This window comes from Vombatus ursinus, unplaced genomic scaffold (assembly GCF_900497805.2).
Source record: "Vombatus ursinus unplaced genomic scaffold, bare-nosed wombat genome assembly UNPS02014797.1, whole genome shotgun sequence".
NCBI lineage: Eukaryota > Metazoa > Chordata > Mammalia > Diprotodontia > Vombatidae > Vombatus > Vombatus ursinus.
The window spans coordinates 14,780,497-14,801,583 of NW_020954575.1; the positions used below are offsets into that span (position 1 = coordinate 14,780,497).

A 21,087-nucleotide genomic window follows, 5' to 3' on the forward strand; every position below is an offset into this window, starting at 1 on the left:
CAGTTGGTCTCTTTTGAGATGCCAAGACTTAGGGCCCTGTTTGTATCGAGGAGGATTGTGCAAAAGTGTCCACCTCCATCTTCCCCCTGCCGCCTCCCCAGGTTGGGGATGAAGTTGCTGTTGTCCTGGCTAAGGTAAAATAACAGGTGAGGAATTAACTGTGTTTGCCTTGTTGTTTGGCTTCTTTGTGAACCAGAGCGGCAGAGGCAAGCATTCCAGAGGGTGATCAATTATTACCCTCTGGGGCCCTGGAGGAGGGAAGCAGGCACTTCGGATTCAGAGGCAGTAAGGTGACACAGTGGGAGGAAGTCTCGACTTGGAAAAAGGAAAACCCAATTTCAAATCCCACCTCGAACACTCACTAGCTGTGTGACATTGGGCAAGTCACTCATGGTCTTAGCCTCAGTTAACTCATCCACAAAATGGAAATGAAAATAGCACCTACCTCATAGAAGTTGTAGCAATCATCATTCCACTGCCTCCCCATTTGTTCATCACATTTTTCATATCATTCACCTGGGAGCTGCTGAGAGGTTTGTTCTCTCCAACACCTGCAATGGGGGTAAGGGAAGTTCCCCATCTCCTTTTTCTGTTCCCCTACCTTCTTCCCACCCCAACCCTTAGCCAACGGGTTTCCAAAATAAATTTAAAAACAAAAAACCAACTATAACATGATAGTAAGAAGCAAATGGACCTTATGATTAAACATGAGCCATCAAATACCTACCACCTGTTGGCCATACTACCTCACCCTCTGCCCTGGTACCCACCACCTCAGCTTGGTATCAACTGGATCAGAAATGGGCCTGCATTCAAATCACAGTTCAGCTATTTACTTATGTGACCTTGGCAAGTAACTTAACCTCCCGGGGCCTCAGTTTCTTCATTTTTATAATAGATAGATAGATAGGTAGATAGATAGATAGATAGATAGATAGATAGATAGATAGATAGATAGATAGATAATCCCTTCAGCCCATTCCACCTCTAATCATATGATTTCTGAGCCAGTGTTTATATGTCAAAGCTACAAGTCCACTGGGGTTAGGGGGAGTTTTGCTCCAGGGCACCCAAAATTTGGAAGGTGGCGTAAAGGTTTCCAATTCTTCACCAGAGTTTAGCGTATAGTTAGTGAGAGAATTAGTTAAAACAAGAAGCTTACCAGATGCCCCATTTCTTCACCCCAAAGGAATTCCTTCCCTCTCCCCCAATAGCAGGCTCTCAAGTGATGTCTTGAGGTTTCTGCCCATGGCTGCAGGTCTCACACACAGCCTGAGGGTACATTTTGTGCCACTGGTCCCAGGCCTTCAAATTACTAGTTATAGTGCTGCATCCCATGTCTTTTTATCCCTGGAATTCATGTCCTTTGAGCTATGGCCTGGTGCCTCTTATTCCTGGGAAGCTCAGGGCAGTGGCCCAGTGAGACAGCCAAGGCTGGGCTCCTCATTAGCTCTTGCTGTCCAGTAGCGGGGGACAGGGGAAACAGAGGGGTTGGGAGTCTCACCAAAGTTGCATTGTGTATGTGAGTGTGCTATGTGTAAGTGTATGTGTGTGAGTGTGTGTATGTCCCCAAGGGCCAGCGGGATAAAGCATAAGCTGAGGATATCACCTTCAGCCTTTATAGTTTTAGAAAGAAAGGAGAAGCAGTGGCTTGAGCCCTCAACATTCTGCTTAGTGGATTTTTCTCATAGAGTGCTGCCCTAGGAAGAAAAGGGGAACATTCTCTCAACTTTCATCCATATCTAGAGTGATGTGATATTCTGGCCCAAGTGATGCTGGAAAGACCATTGCATGGCTCTCTCCAGTCAAACTGCAGGGTCTTTGGGGCTGAAGAGACAGAAAGAAGCCCATTGTGCCTTCTGGACTTCCTGGCACCTTAAGTGAAACATGGAACAAAGTTTCTGGTTGTGACTGTTTTTTGAAAATTGAGGCATACCTGATCTCATACCCTAGCAGGGTTAAAACTAGTATCTCCTTGTCTCCTAGTCTCTATGTGCAAACTGAGAGGTCCTTAGAAAGTCACAGGAAGCCAGAGAGATCTATCATACTACTTCCTCTTCCTAGCACCTTCTTGTGATGGGGGCTCAGAACGTAAAAGCTTCATCCCTTTCTGTTGACTTGGTTCCACATCTCCATGAGTGAGAAGTGTGGAAACCTTCTTCAAAGCAGCCCATGGAAATATCTTCATAATGCAAACCCTGGACAGTGTCTGGAAACTCAGACCATTGTTTCTACTCATCCCCACCTCAGAAAATTGTATAATATAAGCTATTCCTCTCACTGAGGTACCCATCATCCTTTGGGGAACTCCCAATTCCCTTTGTAGCCTCTGCTCCATCTCAGGCTGAGAACCCTCATATAGGGACTAGTAATGAGGGCCCTATACAATACTTTAGCTACTTTGTTCCTTTCTTTGAGATGCACAGGGATGGCAAAACACTCACAGATTGTATAGGCCTTCTCCTCCTCATTTTCCATAAAAAATATAAGGGATATGCCCAAAGAACCGCAATCATTCTCTGTATTTCATTTCCCAGAAGGCTGTGCACAAGCCCACAGTCTGATGATATCACCCAGTCTGTACTCTGTACTTTTTTTTTCAATTATTATTATTGGGGGGGGGGCAATTGGAGTTAAATGACTTGCCCAGGGTCACACAGCTAGTAAGTGTATGAGTCCAGATTTGAATTCAGATCTTCCTGACTCCAGGGCTGGTGCTCTATCCACCATACCACCTAACTGCCCCCCCTTTTTTAGTAGGTCTAGTGACAGCCCACAGCAGAAATGTGGGTGGCAATGGAGAAGCATGCCAAAGAAAGAACCGTCCAATGAAATACAAGCAAGTGGTATGGACCTGGGGGTGCTGAGCTCTGTCATCCCATCTGAACCTGGTAGACTGTAGGTTCCTTGAGGGCAAGGACTATTTCATTTTTGTTTTTGTACCTCCAGTGCTTAGAACAGAGTCTGGCACATACAAAGTGCTGTTGATTGATTGCCTAGACTCTAGGCTATGATAATAACCTTCAAGAGGCACTAATGGAAGCTTCAGTATTAGTCTGGCCATAAGAAGTCAATTATACCAAGCCTAAAGGGAGATCTGGCTAGGCAGGATAGCTTTGTATTCTAGGCTCCAACAACACAGGGATGAGTTTGAAATGGCTGTGTCTCTCTCCTGAGAGGGATGATGAGACATTAAATGGAGAATTGACTGATATTCCCCTGAAATCTAGGGAGAAGGAAGTAATTTGTGTGTAGGTGCAAGGAATGCTTACTACCTTGTTCATTTCCTTGGGGTTTTCCTGCTATTCTGTTTTAATTAAATGCCTTTTGCTTTTTAATGCTTTTATTATATGTATGGCTTGAACTGTATGGAATGGAATGTTTTTGTTGAATAGAATTGGTGAGTTCAACTCACATTTTGAAACTGGATACTCTAACAAGACCATGAATGGTAACTGCTAAGAAAAGTGTTAGTCAGTCAACAAACACTTATTAAGTATCTACCATGTTCCAGGCCCTGTGCTAAGCACTGAGGATACAGAGAAAGGTAAAAGAATTCCTACTCTCAAGGAGCTCACAGTCCAATGGGGGACCACGTGTAATCAACTGTAGAATAAACAGGAAATAATCAAGATAGGGAAGGCATTAGAATTAAGAGGGTTAGGCTTCCTGTAGAAGGTGGAATAATAACTGGGATTTGAAGGAACCCGAAGGAGCCAGGAGAGGGAGATGAGGAGGAAGAACATTCCAGGCCCTGGGTTATTGTTACTGCTGTTTTTGTCTGTCCTTCATTCTCCAAGAGGACCTTGACTTCAGGGAGGTGATGCCATGGCATGCAAGTGAATTGGATTTAAGTGAAGGAGAGCTGTGCAAAGTCACCAGCTTACTTTCTCCTCTGGAGCCATCTCGGTCGAATGGCAGGACTGGGTCCAGCCAGCGAAAACATTCAAAGTCAGGGGGTGAAGATTTTTGTAAGAAAAAGCAGAGGCCAGTGTCACTGGATTGCTTAGTGTGTGTATATGTGTGTTGGGGGGGAGGGGAAGACTGGAAAATAGAGGGGGAGCCAAGTTAAGAAGTGATTTTAAGTGCCAACCAGCAGATTTTTGTATTTGAGCCTAGAGGTGATAGGGAGTCACTGGAGTTTATTGAGTTGGGGGCAGGGAACAACATGGTCAGAGCTTCACTTTAGGAAGATGAATCTGACTGCTGAGTGGAGGACAGGTTGGAGTGGGGTAACCAGCACACTACTGCTATAGTCTAGGCATGAGGTGAGGAAGGACTGCACCAGGCAGAAGGAGAGAAAGGGAGCCCACCTGAGGGATGTTGCAAAGGTAAAAATCAACAGCCCTTGGCAACCAATTGGATATGGGGGATGAGAGATAATGATAAGTTAAGGATAACACCTAGATTCAAGCCCGGAAAGAATAAGGAGATTTGAAAAAGGGTAGGGTTTGAGAAGAAAGATGAGTTCAGTTTGGGGCATGTTGAGTTTAAGGTGACTGCATAACATCCACTTCCAGATGTTCAATAGGTAGTTGGAGGGGCAGCTGGGTGGCTCAGTGGATAGAGCTCCAGCCTTGAAGGCAGGATGGACCTAAGTTCAAATCCAGCCTCAGACACTTGACACTTACTAGCTGTGTGACCCAGCACAAGTCACTTAACCCCACTAAAAAAAAAAAAGCAAAAAAAAATTTTTTTTTCTTTTTAAAATAGGTAGTTGGAGATGTGAGACTGGAGGTTAGGGGAGGAGTTAGGTCTGAATAAGTAGATTTGAGAATCATCAGCATAGAGATGATAACTGAATCCATGAGAGTTGATGAGATATGCAGTTGTTTTTCAGTTGTGTGACCATTTGGAGTTTGCTTGGCAAAGATACTGGAGTGGTTTGCCATTTCCTTCTCCAGCTCATTTGATGGATGAGGAAAATTGAGACAAACAGGGTTAAGTGACTCGCCCACAGTCACACAGCTAGTAAGAGTCTGAGGCCAGATTTCAACTCAAAAAGATGAATCTCTGGCCTCAGATACTTGACACTATCTAGCTGTGTAACCCTGGGAAAGTCACTTAACCCTGATTGCCTCACCAAGAAAAAAACAAAAAACAAAAAAGATAAGTCTTTCTGACTCCAGGCCAGGCACTCTCTCCATTACACCAAAGCCCAAGTGAAATGATATAGAGTGACAAGAGAAGAAGGCTGAGGGCAGAGTCCTGGGGGACACCCATCTTTAGCAGGCATGACCTAGACAAAGACCCAGCAAAGGAGACAGAGGGAAATCTTGAGCTCCTTCAAGGTGACCTTCCCCTGAACAACCTGATTACAGCCTTTTGTCAGGTGTTCTGATGCCCAGATGTTCCCTGGACAAAAAATAACTTCTGCCCTTTTAGAGAAAAGAGGTTGGGTGGGGAAAGACAGGCCAGAACCCCGTCTCACCTGTTCATGAGTTCTGGTTAGAACCTATTCAGCAAGAGAGGCAGATGATAAGAATGTCCCTGACAGGGTTGGCCCAGGGCAAAATTGCGACACAGGAGAAGTTTATCACATGTGATGTCTCCGATTCTCTTTGAGAGCCTCTCCCTTTTCTAGATCCATACCCAGTGTTTCCAGGCTACTCACTGAAGATCTAATTAAGGTTTGCCCTTTATGATAGGGTCCGGTGTTCCAAAATGTGCTCCACACTCCTGTGGAAAAACTCCCAACCCACAAGGAGGAAAGAATCAGATTAATTCATACTGAGGTAGGAATGGTGTGAATAGTTCGATGTGACCCCTCCTCCTCTTGTTTTAAAGAAGGGTCCGTGGAGAGGCAGCCTGAATGAATGGAGAGGCCATGATGTATAGTAAGTGACAAAAATGCAGTCCTGAGACTCCAGAGTATGGAGGGCGGGAGTTTGGGGACTTCACAAAGCATCATCACAGAGACTTGGGCAGACCTGACTTCCCTATAGTTCCCAAACCCAGGTACTCAGTCCATCTGATCTCCCCAAAGTCTACCTACTGAAAAACTTACTTGAGTGTCATTTGTTTGTCCAGATAAAATTCATTTTTCCTTCCTTTCAATGTTCTTGGTGATGGCAAAGGCCTCAGGACAACTGTGGAAGGAGCTCTTGGAAACAAATGCCTTATTGTCACAAAGGGAAAGAGATTAAGCCCTTGTTAGCCCCCTCTTCCATTCTAAAGTGACCATGGAAAAATGTTCTATCTTTTAGCCCCCAACTCGAACAGCAAGAACAGACATAAATATTTTGACCTTTTAATTATACTTCTCTCTCCAGACACTCAGGAAAGACACAGAAACTCCCCACAGTGACCCTCTCGTAGTTAGGGTCTCAGGTCTTCCCCTCTGTGCTCTCCTGATGGGGCAAGGGGGTGAGGGGTATGGTGCAAAGAGGGAGGGGTGTGTGTGGTGATCTGTTCACTCAGACATATTTCACTGTTCAACTTTTTGTTGTTTAAGGTTCAGCAGAAGGAAATGAAGATGAGATAAGACGCTAGTTAAGGAATAAATGCTCACTCCTTTAGGTGTGCTGTGTTGGAGAAATTACATGATCAAGTGATAAGTCATCTCATGGTGACTGGCCATGATAAATCATCTGAGGTGCCTTCCCTGGAAAATGACCTGAGATGATTTCTGAGGTCTGGCTAGGCAGAATGGCTTCGTATTCTAAGCTCCAAAAACAGAGGGATGAGCCTAACTTCTCGTGATTCCTGTTCTAATCTCAGATCCTCAATCAGTCAATAATCAATCAGTCAACCACTTATTAAGCACCTACTATGAAGTTAGGCACTCATGGCTAATGTCCTTGGACAAGTTTCTCTGGGTCTCAATTTCTTTCTCTAGACTGAGCTCTGATTCTCATGCCTAATGTCCTCCTGATTCCTGATTTGACCTCCAGATGGCAGCAGTGAGCAACATTTCCATCCCTTCAGAGACTGGCCCCTCTCCCCTTCCTCCTCCCATCTAGCTCTTTTCCTCTCCCATATCTGTATCTAGAAATGGATTTTGTCCCCCATGTCACTTTCAGAATAGGAAAACAAAGTGGCTCCTGATCTTGACATGTTCAGAAACTCTGTGTTTGTGTGTGTGTGTGTGTGTGTGTGTGTGTGTGTGTGCGCGCGCATACACACACACAAAGGGCAAAAAAGGAGCATTTTCTAGATACAGGTGATAGTTAAGTGATGTGCACCTAGGAACACCCAAGTACTCACACTGAGATGATAGAATCTGGAGAATATAATTTTTGTCCCATTTATTTTCCTAACAGAGCAAGCTACTGGAGACAGGCCCAAACTCTCAGCCAGAAAAAAATCAGGACATCTACCCCAGGACTCCTGTTGGGGAGAAAGAAGGAAATTGCATGCCTCAGTTTCCCCACCTATGGAATGAGACCAAAAAAAAATGGTATCCAAGAGGAAAGTCTCCAAGAATTGCTCTGGTTAGGTCTGATATGTATGCCCCTACACTCGTGCCTGGAATGAGTTGGGATGAAATGAGGATAGTGTCTCTTAAGGCTGGTATATCCAGGCAGGGGACTCCCCCAGTTAGAAACCTGCACTAATGTAGAGATGATAGGCTGGCAAGTGAAACTTGCCCAGTTATCTCTTAAAAGAAGGTTATGTCCTAAAGTCCCCCAGTCTCCATTTTGGGGTTCGGGGCTTGGCATGGACTGGCTGGAATGATGTTCTGTAGACCCTGTGGAAATTAGTTTTGCTGAAATTAGTGTACCTCTGGGGGAGTCTTGGGGAGGGAGTACAGCAATGCAGCTCTTCATAAGCTGGATAATAGGGTGATGGGCATCAGAAACTAAACAACAGGCCCTTTTGCCCCGCCTCTGCTAGAGATTTCTAGGGTGTTGTTTACCTTTCCTTCAGGGATGCAGCCAAAGACAGAACAGAACAGAACTGGGTCTGCTTCCCCAGCCTTCTCTAGCAGCCAAGCTGAAGGAAAACGTACCCTGTTGATGTCTTTGTAACATTAAGCACCCCAGGGTATGTTTTTCCAAAGCACAGACTAGCTCCCACCCAAAGACACCTGGTCCACATATGAAAACTGGGTCACCCACCAGGTGGAGGGAGGGATGGCCTGCCCTCCAAAGCTCCCATCAGCCTCCAGTTGGGGGCATGTTTTAGGTTCTGCTCTCAAAGTGGAGGATTCTCCCCCCTCCTCCCCTAGCATCCCCTCCACCAATCTTGGATTTTAGCCTGGAGCAGCCACACCCATTTTAACTCAAGGTATTTCTGCCCCCACAAGGCCACAGAAGGCCAGGACAAACTGTTCCCTATTTTCTCTCTTTCCCCTCTTCCAGGTTATCTAGTCTTTCCTGTGACTATCACACACACACACACACACACACACACACACACACACACTCCCTCTCTCTCTCTCTCTCTCTCTCTCTCTGTCTCTCTCTGTCTGTGTGTGTCTCTCTCTCTCTCTCTCTCTCTCTCTCTCTCACTGTTACAGAACCCAGAATGAGGCTCAGGTCTGCCTTTTTTAGAGGCATAATAGAATAGAGGCAGAAGCTACCAAGGAAGGTTAGAGGAAATCCCCAGAGAAAACTGGCTACATCACTAAGCTGCCTCTTAAATCACCAGGCTGGAGAAAGCCTAGAGAAGCTGACCTCTTTCTAAACAAAATTAACAGGACTGGAGATTTGCTTCTCAGGAGAAGCTTCAGGAAATGGTGGCTTGCTCCTGATTGATTTTTTTTTTTTTTGGAGTTTTCTTGTTGGCCTAAGTAAGACTCAGAGTTGGTCCTAACTACAACAGGTGTATTTATGCTCAAGAAGATAATTTGGGGGAGGGGGTAAGGGACGAAAGAGGACTAGGGAGGAGTGGTACACAGAAAAGGGAGGGTCAGTGAAGGCCAAGGAATTCCTTAAGGAGCTCACAGGTCTTCTTGTGCAAGACCTCCCGCAGCTTCCTGACCCGTCTGACACTAGAAGGCCCCACAAAGCTCTCTGGCCGAAGCACTGCCATGCCGCCATCCACTTCTCCCATGATGATGAGTGGCGCTTCACTGACAGTGACGTTGGGGCAGGGGCAGGCCCAGTCCATGTGCAATAAGGTGATCTCCAGCGGCTCCTGGCCCAGGAACTTCAGCCCCATCTTCTCATCCTTCAGTACCTCATCCACAGTCACGAGGGCTCGTCCAGAATCTGGCTCCTCTGTCACCTCTGACACTCTGCCAAGGATGACAAAGTCGCTCCGGCAGAAGCTTGTCACCAGCTTCTGCCGGGCCTTGCAGGACCTACAACGCTGGCTCCCCCGAGGGAAGGGGCAAGTCTCCTCACAGGCCTCTCGGCTCTCAAAGTTGTTCCCGTTGCCCCCACAGCCTCCATAGACGAACGACTGGCACTGGCCGGTCTGCCCGTTGTATGCCCAGCGAGGTGAATACGCTTTGCAGGGGCCCTGCAAGGCAGGCAGACCACACACAGCCAGGGGCCCGCTCATGCATGCCAGCATGCATGCCTCATAGGTCTCAAAGTGGTTGTGATTGTGGTAGCAATTGCCAAAGGTGAAAGTGAAGCAGTTGTTAGCCTGGGCATCGTAGTGCCAACGGGTCAGTTCTTCCCCACAGTCCTCCCCATCAGGCGGCTTCAGGCATTCATTCATGGGGAAGGCCGTCCCATTTGGCCCATGCTCTGAACCTGACACCTCCCCCTGCACCACAGACAGAGGGAAGTCAACTCGAAGGAGCCCCCCAGCATTTTTAGCCATGCAGGTATAGATGCCAGCATCCTGGGGTTGGGCATTGTAGATGACCAGTTGGGCTATGTTGGTGACAACCACATTGCCACGCACGTGGTTTGGCCGCATAACTACGTTTTCTCTGTCCTCCAGCTGTTTCTCCCACGTGATCTCTGGCCGAGGTCGGCCCACCACATCACAGAGGAAGCTCACTGTCTCCCCTACACGGACCGACTGGTGGTGAGGGTGATTGAGCAGGGCTGGGGCTGCCACATCCACCATGGGAGTTTCTGGGGAGACCGTTGTAGGGCTAAGAGTGGTCTCTGGTGGTGGGGGGCTGGTATTGGGCCAGGTGAGGTGGTAGCGGCACGTGACTACAGTGAGAGTGATGCCTTTGGAGCACGCCTCAGCATCCATGTAGCAGCGATTATAGTAAGTGAGGCCATCAGAAGCACAAGTGAAACTGGGTTCCTTCTCACATCGGTCCTTGCATTTGCAGACAGGCTGGCCATCCCAGATATCACACTCAGAGCCCTGCTGCAGGCACATGAAGTGGTCACAGGTGGCCTCCCGGGGCATGCCCACAGGGCCCTTCTTGCCCTTCACATCCATGTATCGAGCAGCCACGCAGCTCTTGGTGCCGCACACGTTGGGGCAGCATTTCTCATATGTCTCACACTCCTGGAAGGAGCCAACCAGAAGGGGGTTAGAATGTAAGGTTGGGAGAAAGGAGGGGCAGCGGGGAGAGAGAATGTAAGCATCCTGGGGGCAGGGGATATTTTATTTTTGTCTTGGGATCCCTGGCCCAGTGCCCAGCACATAGTAGATGCTTAATAACTATGAAGGAGTAGCCTAAGGTCCCTTTCAGCTCCAAATCTATGATTCTCCTAGAAGAGAATGGGAAAGGTGACCCTAAGCCCAGGGGAACAAGCTTTACAACAATTGTCCTTATCCAGGATTTGTATGGGGCTGAAATCATGGCAGGAATGAAAAGCTTCAGGTAGTACGTGGGTTACTCCATGTTCATGGGACTCACTCCCAGATTTACTTCCATAGTATGGGATTAGGAGCTCCCGCCTGCCCAGTAAGTACGATGTGTTTTTGTCAAAAACACACCATGAAATCTCTCTTTGTTTCTGCTCCAAGAGTGTGTTGCTAATTTCGAGGAATTAAACTAAGACCTGATTAATAGTGAATTCTGCTTAACTGGCTCACAGAATTTAGACTCCATGACGCTGTAAACTGTCTGTTTCCCCAGCACCCAGAACAGTAGGCACTTAATAAATGTTTGTTGAAGAATGAATAAGTAAATAAATGTATAAAACACAAATCATCCCACTCTTTAAAGAGAAAAACAGAATTGACAGCTAGAAAGATGCTAAGCCAGGCATCCAAGAATTTGTTTCTATCCCTTGAGGGGCTGCCTAAGCATTTAACTTACCTATTTTGGTAATCAATGAAATTGAGATCAATGAAATTACAGATCAACAAAATTGAGGCCTTAGGGAAAGTTGTCCATGTTATCAAGGCAGATAGGTGACTCAGTGCATAAACCATCAGACTTGGAGTCAGGAAAACTTGAGTTAAAAAACCCTGCCTTAGACACTTGCTAGCTGTATGATCCTGGGCAAGTCACTTAACATCTCTGCTCCTCGGTTTCCTCATCTACAAAATGAGGATAATCATAGCACCTACCTCCCAGGGTTATTGTGAGGATCAAATGAGATAATGTATAAAGTACTTTGTAAACCTTAAGATGGAATATAAATGCTAGCTATCATTCTTATTCTTCTTCTTATTATTATTAAGTAAATGATAGGACAGGGATGACCAGCTCTCTGACAACAGAGTGGGGTTACTTAGACAGGTCTCTGATGAAGGCTCCCATTTCTGAGAGAGAGAGAGAGAGAGAGAGAGGAAGAGAGAGAGAGAAGGAAGGAGGGAGGGAGGGGGAGAGAGAGACAGAGAGAGACAGAGAGGGAGGGAGAGAGGGAAGGAGGGGGAGAGAGAGAGAGAGAGAGAAAGAGAGAGGGGGGAGGGAGGGAGAAAGAGACAGAGAGAAAGAGAAGAAGGGAGGGAGGGAGAGAGAGACAGAGACAGAGAGAGAGACAGAGACAGAGACAGAGACCGAGAGAGAGAGAGAGACAGAGAGACAGAGAGACAGAGAGACAGAGAGACAGAGAATAACCATCCCAGAAAACAGCCATAGTAAATCCCTCCCAATAGCAAAGGTCAGGCAGGGCGTAAGCGAGGACTTACCAACCTGTATGTAATCCCCTCTGATTTTCTCTGGAGTCACGCACAGAAGGCATTAGTTTAATTCCTCGAAATTAGCAACACACTCTTGGAGCAGAAACAATCAAGAAGTTCACTGCGTGTTTTTTCTGACAATAACACATCGTACCTACTGGGCAGGCAGAGCTCCTAATCCTTCTGTGCCTTGCCTGCTATGTCCAGAAGCCAGGCCCATAAACAAGTTGCAGCCCACGTACTACCTGCAGCTTTTCATTCCTGCCTTGATTTCAGCCCTTTTGAAATGCCACTTCAGCTAAGAGGGGAAAAATACTAGTCTCTCTCCCGCCTCTTTGCAATTGGACTTCCTGGGTGGTGGAGGTGTTTTTCCCTCTTGCTGATAAGAATGGCTGTTTTGTTCTTTTGAGGGCAACAGACCTTATTAGTCCCAGACCTGCCTAAACAGAGGCATCTGTAGTGCAGTGGGAAAAGGGTTGGCCTGGAGTCAAGAGACCTGAGCTCTACACCCCAATTCTACATTGCTATTTATATGATACTTCTCTGGCCTTCTCTTTCCTTAGCTGAATTAGAAGGGTGGACTAGATAACAATAAAGATGATGCAGTGAAGAGAAAGCTGGCTTGGTAGCCACACTAGCTATGTGACCCTGGGCAAGTCACTGGTGATCTAGACAACTCTCAAAGACCATAAGTGCTGGCCTGCATTGGTAAGGGGACTTTTCTTACCAAGTAAATCCCTATGCCAGTGAAATCATAGCACTAGTCCCTATCTCCAACCTTCTTTTCTCTAAATTAGAAGTTCTTAGCCTTTTTTATGTTATGGATCCCTTTGGCAGTCTGCTAAAAACAACGGACCCCTTCTCAGAATGTGTTGCTTTTTATTTAATCAAAGTAAATGCTAAATTTCAGTTAGACATTAGTGGAAATAAAGATGTAGAAATTTTCCCCATCCAAGATCACACAGCCCTTGAAATCTATCCATGGACTCCAGGACTCCCTTGCTTTAAACAAAGGGGAGCACTGGACCCAAGATGGAAAGCTCTCAGGTTTGACAGCCCACAGTCAGCCGGGTGAGAGGGGGATCATGGAAGAAAGGGCACTGGGAGAAAAAGTAGAAGGAAGCCACTTTTTCCTTACGGTCACTGAATGTCACAGGAGGCTACCACTCAAGAATGGACCTCAGGGCTTGGAGGCCCATGAAAGGAGATTGCTGGGGTTATGCAGGCTAATGTAGGGCAGACCTAGTCCATCTGCTAAGTTTTGCTCAGAGGCCCAGGATCGAAACTAAGGTCACCATGAATCTTCAGCCACCCATGTGGCACAGTGGCAAAAGTCCTGCTTCAGGAATCTGAGGACCTAGGTTCCAATCATACTCCTGTACCTTACTGTTTATGTGATTCTGGGCCTCAGTTTCCTCATCTATAAAATGAGGGGGTTGGACTAGATGGCCTTTGAGGTCTCTTCCAATTTTAGCTCTGTGATGCTAGGTATACACACCCACGGATGGACATACAAAGTCAGCAGGGACCATGCAGTTATGGTGGATTTCTTTTGGTTCATTATATTCCATCCCTGAATACTACCTGTTTATTGGGTCAGATTGACCAAATGCAGCCCACATCCATACCAACAGAGCAAAAAAGGCTTCTTGCCCACCCACAAGCCAGGCAAGAGGTCCCCAGCCTCTGAAAATACATTTTCTCATCTCTATCTGTTATTCCTCACAGCCAACACAAAACACTTGTGTGGTTTGCAACTGACTCGTCTTGGGAATTGTTCCAACTGGGCTGGGGACTTGGGAAGTGGGAAGTCCCTGTTAGCATTCTGACTCTGTTGGCATAAGTGGAATGGTTGTAGTGAAGGAAGAGGGTTAAGGGAGGGTTGCTCTTTACCTACACCCAAAGGTCAGAAAGCGAAGCATGTTTCCCAGTGACAACACTAATTCAGACGAAGATCCGTGGATTTGGTCATAATGCCCAAGACTTCCATCTATCTGCTGACCTTGGGGTCAGCACTGGGTCAGTTGGGCTGAAATATTTTCAAAATAAATGCTAGTCAATAGTGGACAATGGTCTCTAGCTTCTGGAGCATGATATTCTGAACAGATTGAAAGGATCATAGATTTGGAACCAGAAGAGATCAGAAGTTATTTATCTAACCCTTTTATTTTGCAGTTTGGGAAACTGAGACTCAGGGAATTTCAATGAGTAGCCAAGAGTCACACAGATGGTAGTAAGAGTCAGAGGCAGGTCCCCTTACTTTAGAAAGTGTTTCCCATTGTTCCATATTGAATAATAGGGATAGGGACAGAGAATTGAGATTGTCATTTCATTGATGTGGGTTAACTTTCAGGCAAAATTTCCTCTACTAATGCAGGTTGGTACCTTCTTGATAACTTGTATTTAGACAAAGTTGCCTAGAGATCCAAGAAATTAATAAGCATTTACCTATTATGTGCTAGGCAGCTAGGAGGCACAATGGATAGAGCACTGAGCCTGGAATCAAGAAGACTCATGTTTCTGAGTTCATATCTGTCCTCAGACACTTACTAACTGTGTGACCCTAGGCAAATCACCTAGCCCTGCCTCAGTTTCCTCCTCTGTAAAATGAGCTGGAGAAGTAAATGACAATCCACTCCAGCATCTGTGCCAAGAAAACCTCAAACAGGGTCACAGAGAGTCAGACATTACTGAATAGCATACAGCTATTATGTGCCAAGCACTGTATGACTTGCCTAGGGCTAAACAACCAATATATGTATGAGGTAGGGTTTAAAACCAGGTCTTCCTGCTCTGGGCCAATTACCCACCCATTATACCATTCAGCTCCTCAGTGAATCATTGAATTAGCTGAAGGGAGGCCAAAAGGTCCCCTAGATATCATAAGATTTAGGGCTGAAAGAGAGCTTAGAAATCATTTGGCTCAATGTAGATAAGGTAACAGAGAAGAAACAATGACTTGTCCAAGGTCACACAGCTAATTAGTAGCAGAACTAAGTAGCAGTGACCAGAAGAACCCAAGTTGAACAGGTTTCATATAATTTATTGATGGAATGAGCCACATTGTTCAGTGTAGTCCAACTCTTTGTGACCCCATTTGGGGTTTTCTTGGCAAAGATACTGGAACGGTTTGCCATTTCCTTCTCGAGTCCATCCTATAGTTGAGGAAACTGAGGCAAACAGGGTCAACTGACTTGCCCAGAGTCACACAGCTAGTAAGTGTCTGAGGTCAAATTTGAATTCAGGGCTTTCTGACTCCAGGTCCTGCGCTCTATCCACTGAGCCACCTAGCTGCCCTGGAATGAGCTATAGAGATCATCTAGCACAACTTCATATTACAGTTCAGGAAACTGAGGTACAAGAGTATTTGCCTAACGTCACACGAAGAGTCCACACTCAAACTTGGGTCTTGTGACTGTGAATTCAGGGCTCTTTACCCAACAAGACTGCCTCCATACTCTATACTTCCTCATTTTTGCTATGGAAACTAACCGAGGGTTGCTAGGAGGGAATAACAACTCACATTTAACAGAACTTTAGTTTAACAAACTGCCTTTCTCACTACCCTGTGCCAGAGGCAGTGTGAATATTATCACCCCCATTTTACTGTTTAAGAAACTAAGGTTCAGAGAAACAGTGACTTGCCTAGGGTCACAAAGCTAGGAAGTGGTAAGTAAGAATCAAGAGTCAAGTTCTGGTCTCCCGGTTCCAAGTACTAGCCTCTTTCCATCGCCTTACTTTTGGTTTCAGAAATTGACCTGTGCTGGAAAGGAAGCCAAGGCGCTCCCCCAGAACGATCCCCCTCAAAAACTGCAGCGGCAGCAAGGGGCTTTTTTTGTTGTTGTTGTTGTTTTTTTTTTTTTTTGACCTCGGTGCTGTTCTGCCTCCCACCACTTACTCACTAATTATTGGCTACATCTTTTCCCGGACTCCACTAGACATTGGGTGGAGGCAAGCAGCTGCAGGCAGAGAGGTTCCAACATTGGTCAGGACCCAATGGATAAGCATCTTTCTGGGAGATAGAGAAGGGCCTTTCCCATTTCTCCCCAACTTTCCAAAGTTCGTGTCAAAAAAAAAAATCATGAAACCATCTAACCTGGGCTATCTTCAGGGTGGACAACGTCACCAAGCCACGTTCAAATCTGGCTGAGCCACACGTATATAAATTATCTGTGGCCAATGTTTCCATCCATTAGGCTTCCCTGCTCCCCAGGATATTGATGGGCTTCTTCCCCCATCCCGACTCTCAGACTCACCTGGTCCGTTTCACATTCCCGCTTGCAGGTGCTCTGAGCGTCAACCCAGAGATTGGGGTTCATGTCGTTGGGGCAGATCCCAGCGTGAGAATACCGAATAGGAGGCAGTGCCTGGCCCACGGGTGGCATCTCCAGGAGCAGCAAGGCAGCTAGAGGTCCCCAACAGACCCACAAGCGCCAAGACCACATGGTCCCCTCGCAGAGGCTTCTCCAAGGGGGAAAAAAAATCTTCCCCCCAGCTAGAGCTGGCCTAGCACCCACCCTGGATTTCAATTCTTTTCCTCCAAGGGACTGGGATACACCTGCCCCTCCCAACCCCAGCGAGGCTTTCCCACTGCCCCGGAGTCAGACTATGCTGCCCAGCTTTCTACCGTCCAGATGAAAAGGTTTCGGGAGCAATCCGCCCCCACCCCACCCCTTAATTTGAAGAGAAAGCAGCTTCCCTGGAGGCCCCACAGCAAGTTGGAGAGAGCAGCTTCGATGCCTGTGATCGACGAGCTGCTGCGCTGCCTCTGCCCCGTTGCCGACCCACAGACTTGTTGCAAAAAAAAAAAAAAAAAGAAGAAAAAGAAAAAAAAGGAAGGGGGGGGGAGCTGGAAACAGTTTAGGCGTCTGTATCTGGCACCGTGGGACACCTGCATGTTTCTGAGCTCAGGGAGGCCTTTAACCCTTTCCCGCGCCGGGAATGGCATGTACTTCCGAGGGGGAGGTTGGCTCGGGACAAGACCACGGGAGGGAAGGGATTTTTTTACCCCCCACTTCGCTTCCCCCCCCCTTGCAATACCCCTGCCCCTCCCCAGGGCCTCTCTCTCCAGTCCCAACCCACCCTCCTTCCTCTCTCCTTTACCACCTCCGAAGGAAAGCGAGAACACACAATCGCTTGTTATAGGGAGGGATCCGCTCAGCCCCGGCGGTACCCCCTCCTTCCCCCCCCATCCCCACCCCCACCCCCACCCCCACCCTCACCCCGGCGGCCGGGCGGGCCCTGATAACACATTGGAGAGCAAATGACGTGGAAAAACAACAGGCTCGTTCACTGCTTGCTGCTGCCTGAACGCCCTCCCAGCCCGAGGGAAGCTGAGGCCGAGAGGCCGCCCGGGAACCTGACCAAGCAACCCTAGAAGCAGCAGCAGCAGCAGTGCTGCGTGTCCCCAGCTAGGAGCCTCACCACTACTCCCCTTCCCCCAACTCCTCGCGAGCCCGAGTACTGGGCCCTGGGCCCACGGCGGGAGTGCCTGGGTCACACAATTGCTCCCCGAGGTCCCAACTTGGCCCCCAACACCTAGAGAATCAATATCAGAGAAGTTGGGGTGCGGACAATGAGGAAGGGCTCTGGCTCCCCCCCTCCCGCATCCCCACCCCCACCCCCCCTTGGCTCTCCGGTAGTAGGGGTGGTGGGTCTGGGGCAGTTCGAGGCTTATCACATTCCTCCACATACAGTTCTGAGGTTGAATGAAAACCACACAGCCAGAGGTGTAGAACCCTCCCTGGACAGTAAAATGACCTGAAATCTAACCTCTCACTACCATGCCTTGGGGTGAGCAAGGGTCTTAGGAAACCAGCTTCTCACCGTTGAATGGCTAACGAACAGTTGGTGGAAGGATGGGGATAGACAAGCGTCCCCTATGCCCTCTCCCGCTTTCTCAAAGCTTTCCTTGTCAAGACTGACTTGGAGTAGCAGGGAATACCTTTCTGGTGAGGATGTAGAAGAGAGGGGGAAGTTTTTGTGTATGTGGCCATGAAATGGAATACTATACAAGTTAGCTAGGTATTTATATAGTTACCGTAATTTGGCCAAGCACTTTACATTTGTTGTTGTTGTTCCATCAGGACACTTTGTGACCCCATTTGGGGTTTTCTTAGCAAAGATACTGAAGAGGTTTGCCATTTCCTTCCCCTGCGTATTTTACGGATGAGGAAACTGAGGCAAACAGGGTTTGTGCCCAAGGTCACACAGCTAAGTATCTGAGGCAGAATTCGAACTCAAGACTTCTTGACTCAAGTCCAGCACTGTCTATTGTGTTTCATTGCTGAACTATAGGACAGTCTATACATTAAAATTAATCCAATTTGGCAGATATGTATTAAGCACCTACTATGTGTAGAATCCTGTAGCAGGCACTAAAGACAAAATAAAACAAAACCACGTCCTGTCCTCAAGGAGCTTACATTCTACATATGTGCACCTGTTGTTTTTCAACCACTGCAGATTATAGAATAATAGAATTAGAGCTGGAAGAAACCTTGCAAATCAAGGAGTCCAATCTCCTCACTTTAGAGATGAGGAAACTGAGACCTCAAAAGGTTAAGTGATTTGCTCAGTGTCACATATCGTATCATAACAAAACCAGGATTGCTAGTTATGTAACCTAGAATAGTCTAGTTACTCCGATTTCAAATGCTTCCTGCTTTCCAAAATACTGCAAAGCACTGTAAATTTAGTTATTTTCACCATTTTACAGATGGGGAAACTAAGGCAATAAAGGTTTAGAGGATTTGTTCAAGGTCCTATAATAAGTCAGTTGCTGAGCAAAGATGAAACCTAGGAGTGCTATATCCAGTTCTTTCCATCACAACCCCCAACACCTAATATCCGTTTAGGGAGTACATTTCATCCTCTAGATTAGAATTTCAGCAGCTGGTTTGTCTGTAAATAAGTAAAATATAATTATTTTTTTCCTTATAGACTTCTGTCTATTTCAGCAGTTTGTTTTTTTCCTTTACCTTATGGGTCCTCTGAGCTTCTGGCTCTCTGCTTTGTGGACTTTTTCTAGTAAAAACTCTTTTCTGCTTATGTCAAATAACTAATGAAGGATGTCACAACCTAATCTCCCAAACTGTTGGAATATACTTCCACACCAGGCCTGCCCCTGTAATGGAGTCAGACATCAGGCAATGTCTGTGGCTAGGCATTCCCTGTAATTTTATAAACCTATGTTCCAGCTGCCCCAGGCAGGGGTTTCAGCCTCACTGTCTTGTTCGATTGCTGTTTGCAAACGGTGGGGGATGCACATTGTCCTTTGATGTTTCCAAGAGAAATGTACAGTGACACATTAACAAGTAGGACTTAGAAAAATTGTCACAGCCCCATTACCCACGGAGATACAGTTGGGAGAGAACGGCTGGGGCCCACAAATTCCTGCTCTACAGCACAGCCAGGATGAAGCATGGATGCAAGAAGATCGTTGGGGGGTAGCATGGGGTGGAGGGGGTGGAGGAACTCAGGAGAGATGCCTAGAGCAAGATTAGTTATACTTTTGTTTTAGGGATCAAAATAGAAAAGGAGAAACCATCCATCCTAGTCAGAGTTGCCAAGACTACGCCCCAATTTGATGCCACTGAGAAGAGGGGGTTGTGAACTCCTTTTTATATTCTCATCTAGCCCCTAGTTCCTCTCATTCCCTTGCCAGCTTGTTTGAGAGCCCAAAGAGTGTTCTCACAAAAAAGAAGAGGACCTTGAATACGTCTTGCATACTTCTCACCCAATCTATTTCTTTTACCCCCAAACCCAACCTGAAACTCACCTCCAGAAAGTTGCCTGCTTAACTACGCTAACTGAAGGTTATTTTCCTCTCCATCCCCTCTGGACTTAAGAAGCAGCATGGCTTAGTGTAGCTGCTTTCAAACTTTCTGGTCTCAGGAATTAGGGTTAGGTCTCAGGACCTACTTTATACTGAAATAAATTGTGGACCTCCCAAGAATTTTTGCTTATGTGGGTTATATCTATCAATATTTTCCACATTAGACATCAAAACATCTTAATATTATTATGAAAATAGATTTTACCTTACAGAGAGTTTTGACCCTCCTAAAAGGGTTTAAGGAACCCTTGAGGATCCCCAGACTCCACTTTGAGAACTGGTGGCTTAGTAGGCCAAGGTCAGGATTTGGAGTTAGAAAAATCTGGCCTCAGCTCCTTCTTAGCTGGATGTCCTTGGACAAATCACTTTACTTCACTTTCCACATCTTTAAAATGGGAATGATAATAATAACATTAAAAGGAATAACTATGGTACATAGATAATACATCTATTGAGTGAGCATTATGTGCAAAGTACTACAGTTCAAGAGAACCAGGGAAGAGTAGAAAAAGTCAGGAGAATCAGACTGAATACAACCCAGGATTCAAGACTGCAATATTTACATAAGACTCTCCTCTTTGGTGGAGAGAATAGTGGCTCAGTGGTGTTTGAATGTGTGAGGGATGGTTTTGATGGCAGAGCTTGGGAGAGGAAAGATAGTCTTCCTTCTCTGAGAGACAACACAAAGAGAAGAGGAGAAGAAAGGAAAGAACAAGACAGGAGAGGAGAGAGGGGAGTGAAAAAGAGGACATGAGAGAAAAGGGGAGGAGAGGAGAAAGGAGGAGAGGGGAGAAGAAGAGAAGAGAAAGGAAAGTAGAAAAGGGGAGAGCAGGGGAGGGGAGAGGGAAGAGGGACAAAGACATAGAACAGAGAGACTTTGTTTCATAAGGTTGTTATGAGACCCAGATGAGACAATGTATGTAAGTTGCTTGGCAGAGTTTAAGGTACTATATAAAGTCTCAACTTGTCAATAGGTTGCTCTGTAAGTATTTTTAAGTCTTTCCTTCTTATGTGTGTTCTCCATATCTTCAAGTATCCAACAGTTCACTCTAAGAAGTACTTATTAAGTGCCTACTATTTGGGGAAAAAAAAGGCATTGTACCAGGTGATTGGAATTCAAATACAAAATTAAAAAAAAAAAAACAATCCCTGACCTCAAAAAGTTTACAATCTAATGGAAAATAATTCTTCTGAAAGCTCTCCCCAAGCACGGGCCATATCTCTCCTTGTTTCTGTCTCTCCCAGTGTGTCTCCTACTGGGCTGCGTGCATGTCGTTGGCACTCAGGACAGGGTCTTCACTGACCAAGAAGCA

At 46.4% G+C, this 21,087-nt stretch overlaps 1 protein-coding gene across 3 annotated transcripts; it reads right to left on the reverse strand.

Annotated features, from left to right (window-relative positions):
- Window positions 1–6,234: 6,234 nt before the first annotated feature.
- On the reverse strand, window positions 6,235–16,732 carry WFIKKN2 (WAP, follistatin/kazal, immunoglobulin, kunitz and netrin domain containing 2). 3 transcript variants are annotated; one of them, XM_027870628.1, is made up of 2 exons: window positions 16,194–16,732; window positions 6,235–10,368 (listed from the first exon to the last, which is right to left on the reverse strand). In XM_027870628.1, the coding sequence occupies exons 1-2, from the start codon at window positions 16,380–16,382 to the stop codon at window positions 8,854–8,856; spliced, it is 1,704 nt and encodes a 567-aa protein (XP_027726429.1). In that variant the 5' UTR covers window positions 16,383–16,732; the 3' UTR covers window positions 6,235–8,853. The 3 variants fall into 3 exon arrangements, with proteins under 3 accessions (XP_027726429.1, XP_027726432.1, XP_027726431.1); XM_027870631.1 differs by lacking the exon at window positions 16,194–16,732 and adding an exon at window positions 11,951–12,200; XM_027870630.1 differs by lacking the exon at window positions 16,194–16,732 and adding an exon at window positions 11,947–12,200.
- Window positions 16,733–21,087: the final 4,355 nt, after the last annotated feature.

What these genes read in the sequence shown, in the direction of transcription:
- WFIKKN2 (XM_027870628.1), bottom strand. Translation starts at nt 16,382, where the DNA reads ATGTGGTCTTGGCGCTTGTGGGTCTGTTGGGGACCTCTAGCTGCCTTG. An exon ending in GGGAATGTGAAACGGACCAG is followed by an intron (nt 10,369 to 16,193) that starts GTGAGTCTGAGA and finishes GGCTCCTTCCAG; the next exon opens with GAGTGTGAGACATATGAGAA.